At 36.5% G+C, this 17,348-nt stretch overlaps 1 protein-coding gene and 1 non-coding gene across 2 annotated transcripts; both read left to right on the top strand.

Annotated features, from left to right (window-relative positions):
• The first annotated feature begins 388 nt into the window (after window positions 1-388).
• On the top strand, window positions 389-460 carry Trnah-gug (transfer RNA histidin (anticodon GUG)). The gene has a single exon. It is a non-coding gene; the product is annotated as a tRNA-His (tRNA).
• A 9,439-nt stretch (window positions 461-9,899) lies between these two features.
• Window positions 9,900-13,578, top strand: LOC138307559 (uncharacterized). Its single transcript, XM_069248361.1, has 2 exons — window positions 9,900-10,276; window positions 11,009-13,578. The coding sequence occupies exons 1-2, from the start codon at window positions 10,075-10,077 to the stop codon at window positions 12,220-12,222; spliced, it is 1,416 nt and encodes a 471-aa protein (XP_069104462.1). The 5' UTR covers window positions 9,900-10,074; the 3' UTR covers window positions 12,223-13,578.
• Window positions 13,579-17,348: the final 3,770 nt, after the last annotated feature.

The raw sequence follows: 17,348 nt of genomic DNA, 5'->3' as shown, positions 1-17,348 counted from the left end.
CAAACTCCATACAAACTCTTTCCCTTCCCGAAAGGATGTTTCAGGCCAAATTCGGTTAAAATCCATGTAGAACCCTATGACAGGTGGTATTTAAAGGCTTTACCTATATTTTCCCTTTTGGACCCCGTCCCTCCTGTCCCATACAGGTCGGAGCCAAGAATTTATACATAATCTGCTCCTCTTCCACAAAGCATGTTTAAAGGCAATTTGGATTACACCCCATGTGGAACTCTATGACTAGCAGTTAGTGGTTTAGTCCTCCAAGTTGAAAATCGCACTGTCTATCCCATAGATAAAGGTGTACTTAGACACTGTTATCACTACTTACTACACGTGCCTTATGGTAACACCAAGTACGGATTACCTCGTTCCCATATCCGCCAATACAGCCGTGATCGTATAGTGGTTAGTACTTCGCGTTGTGGCCGCGACAACCCAGGTTCGAATCCTGGTCACGGCAGCGAGCTGTGTCAGTCGCTGTTACGGCACGGCGGAATTATTTTTTCTTGTTTATGGAACCAATGCTGATTTTTTGTGAGTAAGTGGGTGCGTTTCTTCTTGAAAAGACATTCACAAGCTAGGCCTTATCAATTAATTCGTAGTGAGAAATGACTCTGGCCGCGTTTTATTAAATCTAAATAGTATTGAATCCCGATATTTAAGTTTAACTTTAGTTGTACAGTGTGGTATGTGCTGTTGATGACATCTATCGAGGTATATTTACACTTGCTAGGCTTGGTCACTATACGCTAATACTAGCCGATTTTGTTTACCATAACTGCATGGTAACATTGAACTTTGAACTTGCGTAAGGAAATGTTCTGTGCAACGTAAAAGGACTACTTTTTTTAAAAGAAACACATGGCTTTGTTTACATTTTGACGAAACATTACGTGTATATTGTTGTTTTTCATAGAATTTTGGAAAAATGTAAACAATATATACATGTTTTATATTTATATATGATTCAAACAATTTTTAAATTAACAATTGTATAAAGAAACGGAAAAATATCCCGACCGGGGCGACGTGCTTTCATTTTTGTTAAAAATGATGGGTGTCAAATGTAAACATTACCTCTGTGCCTATGTTCGTCCTACGATCGAGCCTTTGGGGTGGACGGGTGTGAGACCCTCTGATAGAGGTCAGTTATAAACATATCCTCTTGTCTTTGCTCTTTGAGTATTTAATCATGTGTATTATAAAACATGCACCGCTAATAATCCACGTGTTGACAGTTCCGCGTCACCACAAATACATTGTATCCATCGAACACAAGTGAATTTGTTTAATCTATCGATGGCGATATGGATCTAAAAGTAGATTATATAATCACATGGCTCCCAAGGATGTAATATCGTCAAGTCAGACGACATCTCAAACACATTGAGCTACTTGAAAATCGGTGTTTTCACAACTTCCGCAAACTAAAGTGTGTAAGCGTGCGTCAGCTTCGCCTCGCTGCACAATAACGGTCACCGAGTTCACACATGTGGCCGTGTACAAATTCTTTATGTTATTACGCTATATATTAACTTTTAGCAAAATTGAATATATATTTAAAGTTCTGATCTGATTAAATAAAATTATCTCTGAAATTTACTTTGTTTGTCATGTTTATTTTACACTAAAATATTGAACTTTTTTTGTCGTCGCGGATGAATAATTCTACCTTACGTGAAGCGTCATCATTCGCTGTTTAATTGAATAAGCTCCTCCCACTTTTGACCGACTTTTATTGAATAATTACGTCACTTTCAAATGACGATTTTATTGCATAAAATATAAATAAAAAGTCGTGTGAGTGTAAATATAGGGATTGGATTTCGTTTTTATTATACCATGCTTGTATGGAGCAATTCCTCTAAGAATATATTCAATATGGGGCGCTAACGCGCCCCATAGAATATATTCTTAGAGGAATTGCTCCATACAAGCATGGTTAACATAAAAACGAAATCCAATCCCTATATGTGATAACTAGTCGACAACAACTAATACAAACGGAATGTTAATGTGTATCCCTGTCGGTTCTCTGCCTGTCAAGTGTGTCCTCAGAGGTGGCACGATAACAGTATGACAATGTTTTCCTCTCGATTAAAAGCATTGGAATATAAGACAAAGAAAGACAGGAATTCCAACCCACACTATACGATATGTTTGTATATGGTTCATTTCGTAATAGATTTAATAAAACGTTCGCAGCTTCGTCCAATTATCATAACAAACTATTACGTTCTGGTTACCTGTAAATAAACAATACATGTAGATGTGAGTAGTGACAGCAGTATAACTATCAGACGTATATAAAGTTACAATTTATGTTTAGTTATATTGGTGCTTGCACCCTTCACACTCCGGGGGTTACAATCACCAGGGGCGTAGGAAACGGGGAGGCAGGGGGGGATTGCTGCCTCCCCCCGTTTCCCAAGACATGGGGGTGGGGGGTGGGGGGGGGGGGCCAACATGTCTTTTTGCCCCCCCCCCCCCCCAATTTTCGCCGAGTGACATGTTCTTAAAATTCGCATTTGAAAGAAAAAACGTCCTTCAGTACATTTCTGTGCTTCAATTTAGAAAAAGTTCCGCTGCGCGACGCGTTTCCTAAAACGTTCAAGCACGCAATGTACAAACTTTTAATAATGAAAATTCAATACACACGAACTAGACTAAAAAATGTCCATCAAGGGATTCTACTATTTCAAAACAATATTTCTTGAAAGATTAATTAGTTTATTTGTCTTAGCAAGACAATCAGTTCGTTATTATTTTGAGTTACACAACAACGTGCCAATGGTGTGAATCCGGTATGTTCAGATCGAGCTGGGTTGCATAATGGTATGACAACATTCACAATAATCATTTCTAAATGCAGGTAACTTTAAATCGAAAAATTACCATGTTAAGAACGCTGTTAAATCATTAAAATACATTATAAAACTCATCCTTGCCATGCTAATTCGTACAATTTTTCCCGTGGGAGACCCCCCAAACACTAAAACTCATTTCAACCATTCTTAATCGTATATTTTTCCTCGGGGTGACCCCCAGACCCCCCATACACCAAATTATCGCGCCATCGGCTCTCGCAAATTCAACAAAATTCATCGTAAAACTCATCTCTGCCATTCTAAATCTTATAATTTTTTCCCGGGGGAGGCCCCCGGACCCCCCAAACACCAAAATATCGCGCTTTCGGCGCTCGCAAAACCATCAAAATACATCGCAAAGCTCATCTCAGTTATTCTTAATCGTAATATCTTTCCAGGGGATACCCAGAACCACCAAAACTCGCACGCTAATTTGCGTATTCATTAATTACCTGTTTACGACGCCACTGTCTGTAGATGTGCACAAGGATTATATGTAATAATATATGGAAAATGTATATCAATTATCTCCTGTGGGTGCGGGGCGCGCGAGTGGGGGGTGTTACGAAATATTGAGGACCTTTGCTCCCCCCCCCCCCATTTCGTTTCATCTTCCAACGCCACTGATCTCTATCCTAATGCTCACCACTACGACAGTAATAGTAACCCCTGGAGTATCGAGGATGTTGTGTACGTGGTAATGCTGTCTGACTCTGTCCATACTCACTTTAGGTTTGCTCATTGATTTAGAAGGCGACTAAATTTGGATCTTTATTTCTCTGTATGTACAACGGGATATTTTTAATTCCAAAGGGATATTATTTAATTTCAATGGGATGTTATTCAAAATTGGGGTAGTATTTAATTTCCGTGTGTTGTATTTAATTTTAATGAGGTAGTATTTAAGCTAAAGGGATAGTATTTAATTTTAATATGGAAGTATTTAATTTTAATGCGCTAGTATCTAATTTTTATATACTAGTAGTATTTAATTTAAAGGGGTAATATTTAAATGAAGAGGAAATTTACAGCACGTTTTCCTGCGCATAGAGAGGATCGGGTTATGGCTTTTAGCTGTAGATATGGCAATTTGTATAAAAACCAACACCTAAAATGGGGAACAAATATAAGAGCTTTTGGATGTATACGAAATGTACATGTAACTGAATGGGTCCAGATTTACATATAAATACCCCCATGGACGGACATTTAACAGGGAGCAAGAGTTCTTTTTCAATGTACAAATGATGATACACTGTATTAAATCTGACGATGGTTTATACATGTATTTGACAGGTGAAGGTGCTTGAATAGCATAACAGTATCTGACTCCGGTAAATTCATAAACGTATACATGTAAATACATTTAAAACTAGGGTTGGAAATCAAGCTTATATTAATTCATTTTCGGATCCTAGTTGATTCAAATATGTTACCTCCTAACCTACATTATAATTGCTGCAATCTACGTTCTTATTACGAAATGTCATCATGAATGATTACCGCATACATCAGTGATGTATGAATCTATAACAATAATACTTCTAATCTGGACTTTTCAAATCTGTGTCAGACAATTATTCTTATCACCAGTACATATATGTGGACCATCCTTATCAGAATCAAGACACTATTCAGACGGAACGACAATATATATACATAATGGTAGAATTAAGCACAGAATACACTATCGCTTGTTATATGCCAATAACATTTCGTAATACTATATCATAAGGAAGAAGGCTTGTATACACAAAGGTCTTCTCCGTTTTGTCAACTTGACTTGTATATCGTAATTGAAAATATATCATGTTTAGGGATTACATGAACGATGAACCAATCTTCACCCGACATGATCAGCACCAACCAGGCGCATATAAACACTACAATGCTGGGAGACCAACGTTAGTGTGTAGTAACTGAATCCTTTCAGTATATGAGCTAGCAGGACCATGTTATATGGCACATTGCAAAGCCATTAAAGATAGGCCCATTTCTAGGTAAATGATATTCAATTAAACTCCTACTAATATGGAACATAATGTTGTAACCCACTGTATTTATGTGAGATACAGATTTTGAACACGAATTCAAATGCTTCGGGAATAACTGTAAAACCATATATATGAATGACATTGCACGGAGGGGAGGTTCGTCCCTAAATGACTCAAGCTGACAATAGTGACGATGCAATGTGATAAAGAATGTAAAATCAACGCAGTTCTTTATAATCACATTAAAATTTATGCAAAAGCAAACGAGAGTTTGACCATACCTTACATAGTAGATATATTTGGGTATATAATGCAATTTCTTTTTATGAAGCCTTTCTTTAGCTATATCTCATTGCTTGGTTATGATTGTACTACGCTGTAATTTGTCAATTAATCAGGGTGCGTATTGTTTTCAAAAAAGTAATACCTTAAGTTACAGCCAGTAATATATCTATGAATTCTTATACTCAAACGTATCTGATTTTGTCAAGGAGTCTGAACAGTCTGAACATTAAAGATGCTCCACCGCCGACAAATGGTATTTTTTTCACTATCAAAGACAGGAGAAGACGATTTAGTATTTTTCTTCAGTTACAAAATTTACTTACTTTACACCATTACCAACATTGAAAAGTTTGAGCTTTTAATTTTACTTCAAGTTAAAAGTATGAAAAATAATTAATTGCATCCCGAAAAAATTCCGTTGCACTGTATCCTATATGGAATGAAGTACTGATTGCGCATGCACCAAAGGCGAACTAAATTATTTTATGTTATTTTTTGTGCTAATTAGGCATATATATACACGATTAAACGCCAATTATTGTTCAAATAATGAATATCATTTATGCTCTGTCGGCGGTGGAGCATCTTTAATCTTAGTAACATATGTGTCACTATTATTTTTAAATTCCATCGCGTTATCAAAACAAAGTATTTGCTGTGCGGATGCATGCAGTTCATCAACACATTTTTTTCTGATTCCTATGAATTGAAAATAGTGAGATCAATTCTTAAATGAGGCTTTCAAGAGGAAAAAATGGTATAAAGTGATGTAGTAAATATATGTAACCGCCAACAGACTAAACTTTGTTGAACTTTTACAAATTAAAGTTCCAGAAATACTAAACACACAAACCCTGACACACACTTTACGGGTGTAGTGTTGGGTAGAATGGATCGATTAGGTAAAACCATTGTCACGATCTTCACCTAGTCCCAGTTTATAGCTCGATAAGGACAAATATCGGAAATAAGAATAATAGGTATCCCAGTACAGCTCATACCGTACGTATTGTACAACAGGGATTGTCAATAGGTACTGCCAGTTGAACTCTCAGGAGTTACTACATTAATTTTGGAAAGTTGTCAATTTCACTGACAATGAACATGAACACATTATTTGGTATGTCAATAAGGTTATATAACAATATTCAAACTTGTTGTATGTTACACAATGTGAGTTTTATTCCAATGTGGCAGAGAAAATAGATTTGTATAGGGGAATGTGGGAATAGGTTTACCAAGCAGAGCTTAAACTGTAAACCATAGAGCAAAGTGGGAATGGGCTAACCAAGCAGAGCTTTACCTGTAAACCAAAGAGCAAAGTGGGAATGGGCTAACCAAGCACAGCTTTAACTGTAAACCAAAGAGCAAAGTGGGAATGGGCTTACCAAGCACAGCTTTACCTGTAAACCATAGAGCAAAGTGGGAATGAGCTTACCAAGCACAGCTTTACCTGTAAACCAAAGAGCAAAGTGGGAATGGGCTAACCAAGCAGAGCTTTACCTGTAAACCAAAGAGCAAAGTGGGAATGGGCTAACCAAGCACAGCTTTACCTGTAAACCAAAGAGCAAAGTGGGAATGGGCTAACCAAGCACAGCTTTACATGTAAACCAAAGAGCAAAGTGGGAATGGTCTAACCAAGCACAGCTTTAACTGTAAACCAAAGAGCAAAGTGGGAATGGGCTAACCAAGCACAGCTTTAACTGTAAACCAAAGAGCAAAGTGGGAATGGGCTAACCAAGCACAGCTTTACCTGTAAACCAAAGAGCAAAGTGGGAATGGGCTAACCAAGCACAGCTTTACATGTAAACCAAAGAGCAGAGTGGGAATGGGCTAACCAAGCAAATATTTAATTGTAAACCAAAGAGCAAAGTGGGAATGGGCTAACCAAGCACAGCTTTACCTGTAAACCAAAAAACCGAAGAGCAAAGTGGGAATGGGCTAACCAAGCACAGCTTTAACTGTAAACCTTAGAGCAAAGTGGGAATGAGCTTACCAAGCACAGCTTTAACTGTAAACCAAAGAGCAGAGTGGGAATGGGCTAACCAAGCACAGCTTTAACTGTAAACCAAACAGCAGATTGGGAATGGGCTAACCAAGCACAGCTTTAACTGTAAACCAAAGAGCAAAGTGGGAATGAGCTTACCAAGCACAGCTTAAACTGTAAACTAAAGAGCAAAGTGAGAATGGGCTAACCAAGCACAGCTTTAACTGTAAACCATAGCGCAAAGTGGGAATGGGCTAACCAAGCACAGCTTTAACTGTAAACCAAAGAGCAAAGTGGGAATGGGCTAACCAAGCACAGCTTTACATGTAAACCAAAGAGCAGAGTGGGAATGGGCTAACCAAGCAAATATTTAATTGTAAACCAAAGAGCAAAGTTGGAATGGGCTAACCAAGCACAGCTTTACCTGTAAACCATAGAGCAAAGTGGGAATGAGCTTACCAAGCACAGCTTTAACTGTAAACCATAGAGCAAAGTGGGAATGAGCTTACCAAGCACAGCTTTAACTGTAAACCATAGAGCAAAGTGGGAATGAGCTTACCAAGCACAGCTTTAACTGTAAATCAAAGAGCAAAGTGAAAATGGGCTAACCAAGCACAGCTTTACCTGTAAACCAAAGAGCAAAGTGGGAATGGGCTAACCAAGCAGAGCTTTACCTGTAAACCAAAGAGCAAAGTGGGAATGGGCTAACCAAGCACAGCTTTACCTGTAAACCAAAGAGCAAAGTGGGAATGGGCTAACCAAGCACAGCTTTACATGTAAACCAAAGAGCAAAGTGGGAATGGTCTAACCAAGCACAGCTTTAACTGTAAACCAAAGAGCAAAGTGGGAATGGGCTAACCAAGCACAGCTTTAACTGTAAACCAAAGAGCAAAGTGGGAATGGGCTAACCAAGCACAGCTTTAACTGTAAACCAAAGAGCAAAGTGGGAATGGGCTAACCAAGCACAGCTTTACCTGTAAACCAAAGAGCAGAGTGGGAATGGGCTAACCAAGCAAATATTTAATTGTAAACCAAAGAGCAAAGTGGGAATGGGCTAACCAAGCACAGTTTTAACTGTAAACCAAAAAACCGAAGAGCAAAGTGGGAATGGGCTAACCAAGCACAGCTTTAACTGTAAACCAAAGAGCAAAGTGGGAATGAGCTTACCAAGCACAGCTTTAACTGTAAACCAAAGAGCAGAGTGGGAATGGGCTAACCAAGCACAGCTTTAACTGTAAACCAAAGAGCAGATTGGGAATGGGCTAACCAAGCACAGCTTTAACTGTAAACCAAAGAGCAAAGTGGGAATGAGCTTACCAAGCACAGCTTTAACTGTAAACCATAGAGCAAAGTGGGAATGAGCTTACCAAGCACAGCTTTAACTGTAAACCATAGAGCAAAGTGGGAATGAGCTTACCAAGCACAGCTTTAACTGTAAACCAAAGAGCAGAGTGGGAATGAGCTTACCAAGCACAGCTTAAACTGTAAACTAAAGAGCAAAGTGAGAATGGGCTAACCAAGCACAGCTTTAACTGTAAACCATAGCGCAAAGTGGGAATGGGCTAACCAAGCACAGCTTTAACTGTAAACCAAAGAGCAAAGTGGGAATGGGCTAACCAAGCACAGCTTTACATGTAAACCAAAGAGCAGAGTGGGAATGGGCTAACCAAGCAAATATTTAATTGTAAACCAAAGAGCAAAGTGGGAATGGGCTAACCAAGCACAGCTTTACCTGTAAACCATAGAGCAAAGTGGGAATGAGCTTACCAAGCACAGCTTTAACTGTAAACCATAGAGCAAAGTGGGAATGAGCTTACCAAGCACAGCTTTAACTGTAAACCAAAGAGCAAAGTGAGAATGGGCTAACCAAGCACAGCTTTAACTGTAAACCATAGAGCAAAGTGAGAATGGGCTAACCAAGCACAGCTTTAACTGTAAACTAAAGAGCAAAGTGGGAATGGTCTAACCAAGCACAGCTTTAACTGTAAACCAAAGAGCAAAGTGGGAATGGTCTAACCAAGCACAGCTTTAACTGTAAACCAAAGAGCAAAGTGAGAATGGGCTTACCAAGCACAGCTTTAACTGTAAACCAAAGAGCAAATCAGTGACGATCTGTTATCAAATATTTCCCTTACATCTGAAAAAAGGCAAAACACACAATTAACGTTTAATTTATAGATTTTTTTTACAATACTATTGACATTTACAATACTTAAATGAGATCATAATTTAGAGTGGTAAACAGTTCTGTAAACAAACACTAAAACAAACTCTGGTGGTTATATAAGAAAGGAATGCAGAAGTACAGGGTGTCCCCTCCTGACCTAGTTCATTGATTTTATCTGGTATTATATCGCGTATAAATATGATTATGTAATTTTCGGCTGTTTATCGTAACACACGAGTGATCACTTATCGCACGTGTACACAGAGAGGCCTTAGGTAAATATGAATATGATAGAGATAACACGGTGCTGTCAATATTAGTGGATCAATATTAATATAGGATCATCGATGTCCACTGTCATTGTGTCTCTTTGTAGCAGAATACTGAATAAATTGTTATCAAGAAAGTCTTAACGTTTCCATTTATACTGTTTAGAAATCACCAATTCGTCGCCTAAGAATACTGTATACAACTATATTTGGGGTTTTGTTTCTTTAAGATATTATTTGTAGACAACTTTTGCATCAAAACACATCAGAGAAATTGCAGAAGTTGCAGGTTATTAGTTATTGCAATATCCAATAGTTAATTAGACTTCTAATGGTGTATCGAGGCCAGTTATCTACCGTTACCGGTATTCTAGGTGGCAGCAGGGGGAAAGCCGGTCCCGCTCTCGGAACTCCTCTATATTAAGTCTCGGGTTTTATCCAGCTATATTAGATACGCCATTGTGAATTACTGAACCGTGAGCACTGTCAACAAAGCTGTTTTATAATGCCTTCAACCTGTTGTTCCGTACCTGGGTGTCACAATAGAGGAGGTCATAGTTTCCCCACCGAAAGTAAGCTGCGAAAAGCATGGATTTGTGCTATCAAGCGAGGCAATACCAGGTTTAGTTTGTGGGAGCCAAACCAACATAGCGTCGTCTGTAAAATGCATTTCAAGGACGATGATTACAGTCAAGAAACATCTTATGGTAAGTTAGTTTATAGATAGACTAATTATAATATTTCATTGAAAAAAACGTGTTTGACCATTGTGTATGCATATATGTTATGATGGTATTTCGGACTCGTAGTGATTACCGTCCGAGGCGACGGTCTAATGTTATCTGACTGGAAAGAGATATGACTGTAAACAGTTAAATGCACTCGGCAGGTCCTGCTCGGTACCTGCTCGGTACTGCAACCAGTGATCGCACAATCTCTACAGTACAGTCAGACATATTCACGATGTAGAAAATACGACATGTACAACTAATGTTGTAATATAATACTGATATTGTTATATTGAGCGATCTAGTAAATACTGCTATCGGCTAAACATAGTCGCTTCGTTATCACACCCGGCCCCCTCCCTCCACACACACACACACACCCTCACACACAACATACATAAGGATTCAGTGTTATCTGGAATATATCGTTGCTATTACGTCTTTGACACGTGCACATGTAGATAGATATAAAATATTTAATTTACGCCTTGCAAGTGCTATGGTTTAATGAAACGAGATTCCCATGATACTCTGTGTATGTGTAAAAAGGATAAAAAGCAAAATAAACAAACAAAAAATGAGCAAATGTGTATTAATTTTTTTTTACATCAAAGCAATATGTAATTATCATATTAAATTTTAAGTGGTATTAAAATGTGATTCATGCAGCTGCAAAATTTAATTTTTATTTTTCACTTTTAATATTTTTAGGATCATCACCATTACATCAACGTCTAAAGAAAGGTGTTGTTCCAAGTGTATTCTCATGGACTGATGAACCATCGCCACAGGACCATGCTAGAGGACAACGTGTAATGAATAGAGGTATCAAAAGGAAACTACTCGTAGAACTTGATGCTGTAGCTAATACTGAGTCTGATGACAATTTACATACTGTACCAGACATTGGACTTAATGTTGAGATTTGTGATGATGAAACCGGTGAAGTATTACAGGAAAATGAAACCAAATCTGACATAAGTGTTCCAACCACCTTTACTTCATCCACTCAGACACCAGCTCATCCAATGTTTAACATTTATAACTTCATTGATGATGATGCTGGAATACATTTTTATACTGGACTAGAAAATTATTTTCGATTTCTGTTTGTTTTAAGAACACTTGGACCAGCAGCATATTCGTTGGAATATATAGGACATCAAGTTTGTAATATGTCAGTTGAAAATCAATTTTTTATGACATTGATGAAATTAAGACGTCACACTACTAATTTTGAACTGTCAAGACTCTTCGGGATATCTGACAACACAGTATCTAATATTGTATTAACTTGGATAAATTTTATGTATTTACAATGGAAAGAGTTAGATTTGTGGCCAGTGAGAGAACTTGTACATCACTTTACACCATCTGACTTTGGATTGAAGTTTCCCACCACCAGATTAATTGTTGATGGAACTGAGTGTCCTATTAAGAAGCCAAAAGCACCCAAGGCTCAACAAGCTACTTTTTCAACATATAAAAACAGAAACACTGTGAAGACTCTCGTTGGTGCCACACCTGGTGGGTTTATTTCATATGTTTCCCCAGCTTATGCTGGTTCAACTAGTGACCGTCAGATATGTGAGAGAAGCAATCTATTAACAAAATGTGACCCTGGGGATTCTATTATGGCTGACAAAGGCTTTAATGTACAAGATATATTTGCACCGATGGATATATCTATAAACATACCAAGTTTCTTTAAAAAGAAGAATAGACTTTCTGGAGAAATTGTCATGAAGGATAGGAAAATTGCAAGCAAGCGTGTTCATATTGAACGAATAATTGGTTTAGCAAAAACTTATAAAATATTAACTGAGTCTATGACAAGTACAGAGACAAAGTTGGCAACTGAAATTATATTTATTTGCTTCATGCTTTGTAATTTTCGCCCTTGCATTGTTCCATCTCATGCTTAAAGGGACAATTCAGTTTTACACTATAGTGATCGGATGTCTTGCATGCAGAACCCTGGCCCTTGCCAGTCTTGTAGTAAAGATTTTTTGTCTAGAACTACTCATATCGCTCTTACAGTAGTGTGTTTACCTAATTAGATGCATGTTCTTGTCTAAACATTATTTTATCAACTCCTCTGGTTATGTTCTGCATTTGTTTAACTTGCATGACTTTGGCTTGGGTGTTGGTACAGCATACATGATGTACCTGCTTAATCGTATTGATCAACGATTTGGAATTTCAACGATATCAATCAAATTACATAATGTCATGACTCATGAAATTTGTCAATATTTCTTGTTAATATATGTTTCATAACGAATGTAGAACAATACATTTGTAACAGAATTAGCTTCACTGAATTGTCCCTTTAAATGTATTTACATTTATAACTAAATATTTATATTAATCGTGTATATAAATTAAGTCAATGATTCAGATTGGGGATAAATTTACTTAATTTAGTCCATTTTGCTAGTACGTATATACTCTTTCCAAATGTCCTTAAGATTTTGAAAATCCATTATCATTCCAATAGAGCTAGCTATAGATATCAATATTGTCATAACAAAATTTTGTAAAAATCCCAAAAGGTCCTAATGATTTTGAAGCTAATCTGGAACACAGTAAGTTTATAAGTAATTTAAAGGTTTGGTTTGTTTGGAACAGCCAGGCTTATAAGGACCTGTCAGGTTTAGATTGTGGAGGAAAGGCCAGAGTACCCAGCGAAAAACCGTTGACAAGCTATAGCTAGCGGTCACTACAGGTCTATCTGTTCATGTCCCACATGGGATTCAAACTAGCGGCCTAGAAGTATTAGTGCACATGTGGAAATCTAGAGATTGTTGCCATGGTAATGTTCACTTTCAGCCTATCAGGACATGAATCACTCAGCTAAAGTATCCCAGAGTCAAACTCACTTTGTCTTTACATTTTATATACCGGTAAATCAAATACTGCAACAAATTTACATGCGAAATATTTTTTGTTTACATTAATTAAGTGACAGTGTATATCACTTACATGTATAAAAGTAAAAATTTTATTTGTATGCTTTAGACATAACAAACAACAAGTTGGCTAATAAATGAACTTGGTCAATATTTTGGAGAGGTTAAATTTCAACTTGATCATAAAGATTCATTCGTAGTGTCTTGTATCATATAAGTGTACTTTATGCAATGTACTGATAAACTTAATCGTTCAGAGAAGAGTGAACTGACAACTCAAATCTTTAATTATCATGTTATACAGTAGCGGGTACTTGGTACGCACATGTCAGAATACATAACTGATAACAATAAAAGTACATAAATTCATTACTCTTTCCATTATTTTTCATAAAGTTTATATGTGATATATTTACAAATGGCACTGACTCAATAATTAATCACCCATGTACCTTCTGAAATTATCATTATCAAGTGCTGCATAATGTAAATGATACTGAAACACATACTAGATCTGTAACTGTTATTATGAAAATATTGGTGGTAATGTTTATGATTAAATATCACACTATACAAACAGGATACCTCAGCCTCCATAACAAATGATGTGTTCCACTGATCATGAATCAGCTGTTGAATAGATCTAAGACAATGTCAGGATGTTTGACAGAACATTTTGGTAAAAAAAAACATGATATATTTACAGAAAAACTGTAAATAGAAGGAATAATTATTTACTTTGTTTATATTATGCCATAGGAGGAAAATGATAATTGAAATAATGATAAATTGATAATTGAGACAGTGAATTTTACATCAATCAGCTTAAATTATGCCATGATTTTGCAATTTTAATTTTACTTGTGCTCAATCATTATTCTCTCATAACCTTAACAAAATAAAAAAAAAAAACATTCAAGGAAGAATGGAAATTTGACATTACTAAGCCTTTAACACTCATACATCTGTTCATACATCCAACTCAGAATCTGACAAGTACTCTTATGTGATTATTTTCTGTGAACTTCTACATCTCCTTTGTACGTTTTATAGTACTGTTTGCTCAGAAGTGCTGGACAGAACTGAAGTATTCATCAAAGAAGTTGGTGAGACTGGAAACCATATTTGATATAAAGTTATCATCTCTTTCAATTTCAATTATTTTCATATCACACAGAGTGAAAACAACAAAATCACATCTGTGCATTTTGGTACAAAAAAGCTGTCCTTGGACTTGATAGAAGTAATCATGCTTAGGAGATAAGATTAGATTTCCCTCCCCATTTTCTCTCAGGTAATGGTATGGACTGCGGGGTGATCTCCTTGTCTCTAGAAACATACGGACACTTAACCTCAACTAAATGTGACCCTTCAACTACACCATCGGGTGAAGCTGCCAAATAAGGATGGGATTCAGAAATGAATAGTCCACATTTTGAAACATCACACTTTTTTTCTGACATGTATCTTTCTATAGCAAATGGTTCATACTTCTTCCCATGAATAATGGATGGGGCCTTCAACTTTTCAGCTGGTTTCAGATATGCACTTGCAAGCCGCTTTTTATCGGTGAGGCTTGTCAACTTGCATATTCTTCCAAATGAAGAGGAGCAAAGCCTTTTGCTTCTCTCTGCTCCCCAAAGTTTACTGTTTGATTGTTCTCTCGTGTTTGACTCAATTTTAGAAACATAATGTTCATCAACATCTTTTACACCTACTGAAGTCAGAAAATTATCCTCATGCGTCAAAGCAAAGTAGTCATGATCATGAGCTACAGCCAATGTATTTGCTGGAACAAAAGTTTGAAAAATTGGTAAATTAGAAATTCCTGGAGAAGACGGACAAATGTTTCTGAAATTGTCCTTATAGTTGTCACACTTTCTCAAATGCAATGGTCTAGGATCAAATTTTATGTTACAGACTTCATTAGCACCATCCATTTTCAACTCTCTTGCTTTAAGTGGAGATCCCTTATACCTCTTTACATGATGGAAAGTTTGTAGCTTTTCTGTACATGTTAGTTCCACGATCACATGTTTTTTACAAGAAAATTCTGATACAGCATACAGTACAGTACACACATGCTTACAGTGAGCATTTGGTCCCATGCCCGCAGCACATTCACACTGTGACTCTTGAACATGCCCATCAGAATCAAATGAAACATCAATTTTGTAAGCTACTGATTTTGACATTTCAGCACGACATGAACTTCTTACAAAGAACATATCATTATAACTAACACTTCGCATGTACATGAGGTATTTCTCTTTGTACATATTCATCGATACCTTCTCAATAGATTTGTCATATTGTTCAAGGTAAGTGTTTATATTAGCAGTTGTTACATTAGGGAATTTTCTGTCACTGTTCAGGTCACAATACCCTGCTTCATCTGGAAGCTGCATTTTGAAATCTTCCATTCTGACGTCATTATTGCTGCCAAAGTTGAAATTTCTTGTATATGATTCCAGTCTGAAATTGCAATTGAAGCTAATACTACTACTATAGATATCAATAAATTAACTCAAGCCATTAAACAAGTTCTTGTAGTTCAAATATTGAGTGTTTTTTAGCTATGAAGCTCAACAAATTTACAGTAGACGGTAGTAGTCTATATCTATAACAAGGGGTGTTATCATATGTTCACAAATGATTACATTATACAGACAAATTTACATACAATAGCAGTCCACTATCTTATATTGATCTTGTATTTTATAAACATTTTTTAAAGAAATTTTAAATAATCATGTCTGGATAAAATAGATAGGCTGCATAGCTGCGATGATATCGACTTGACGATCCCCCATAAGAATTTACAATGCGTTCAAGCACAGTCGGACTTACACAAGTCTACCGAATACAGACGTATTTTAAACAAGAACAAATAACGCCATGAATCTAAAACAGCCATAATAATTCTTTATTTGTTTATTATTTACAGCAAGTATGATTAATTGATAACACTAGCGACCTTTGTCAAAAACCAAAACAGGATGAGCGCATCAGACCATCTTTGTTTACGTTATACATAGGCCCTACATACCTGTACAGTACATTAGCTAACCTTTCAATCAGTTCTTTTTTTACGCCCAGACACTTTCGCATTGCGTTTCTTCAGTTCACACTTAAGTTGATCAATTGTCCATGTTCCATACTTGTCTGAAGACATCGTTACCGGCAAAGTTTCATTCAGGATAACGACTTTTAGCGATAAAAGAGACGCAGAAAATCGTTGACGAAATCGTCTAAAATCGTAATGTTACCGGAAAAACAACTTGGACCGGGTCGCCCGAAGCGCCACCTGTCGATTTCAAGTAAGGTAACTGGCCTCGATTCGCCATTGAGACGTGAATATATGCATAGTCATCTCACTTTTAAAAGCCTAGGGAGAAGAAGAAGCAAAATAGAAGAAAAAAACAAAAGATCAATTAATTAGGGATAATGTTAGTTCAGATCATTGGCAGTATATATAATTGTGTATGCTATTTTTTATGACGATGGGGGTGTTTTGGTATTTTTAGAATGAAGCCATTTTGATGGAAATATTTATTTAAACCTGTGTTATCCACACATAATTAGGGGACTTTAAAATGAAAGTTTCAGTAACATCTTAAACAAAATGTACTGTTTTCTATGGAAATAAACAAAATGTGTATATTAGATCGTTACTTCAGGAGACCGTTTTAGACGCTATTATCAAGTTATTAGACGCAAACACTTTACAATTTTATGAGTATTATTTCATCATCGATAAATACTCCATACTTCCGTTTCAGCGAATTCCAACGTCTTTATCCCATTTGACATATGTGTTACTCGTGTAGAGTATGCCAATTTACACTATGATATTTACAGAACGAAATCTTATATAACACAGTTAATGTTTCAATAGTCTACAGTCAAATAGTAGCCATCATAATGAAATAATGCATTAAATAACTTAACCTTGTTAATTTTACATGCTTCGAATAATATCTACATCATTTAAGTCAAAGAAAGCTAATACTATAAATACATATTTCCGTCAAAATGGCATCATTCTAAAAATACCATAACAACCCATCATTATCATAATGTGCATCCACAATTATACATACTACAAATGTGCAATTATATAACGCGACATAGTAAAC

Source organism: Argopecten irradians, chromosome 14 (assembly GCF_041381155.1).
Source record: "Argopecten irradians isolate NY chromosome 14, Ai_NY, whole genome shotgun sequence".
Classification (NCBI taxonomy): domain Eukaryota; kingdom Metazoa; phylum Mollusca; class Bivalvia; order Pectinida; family Pectinidae; genus Argopecten; species Argopecten irradians.
The sequence above is the reverse complement of the archived record's forward strand: the minus strand, read 5'-3'. Positions and strand labels throughout refer to the sequence as shown.

Excerpts from the sequence above, each read along its gene's own strand:
- LOC138307559 (XM_069248361.1), top strand. The coding sequence starts at position 10,075 with ATGCCTTCAACCTGTTGTTCCGTACCTGGGTGTCACAATAGAGGAGGT. Across the intron at positions 10,277-11,008 it reads CAGTCAAGAAACATCTTATG|GATCATCACCATTACATCAA; the intron begins GTAAGTTAGTTT and ends TAATATTTTTAG.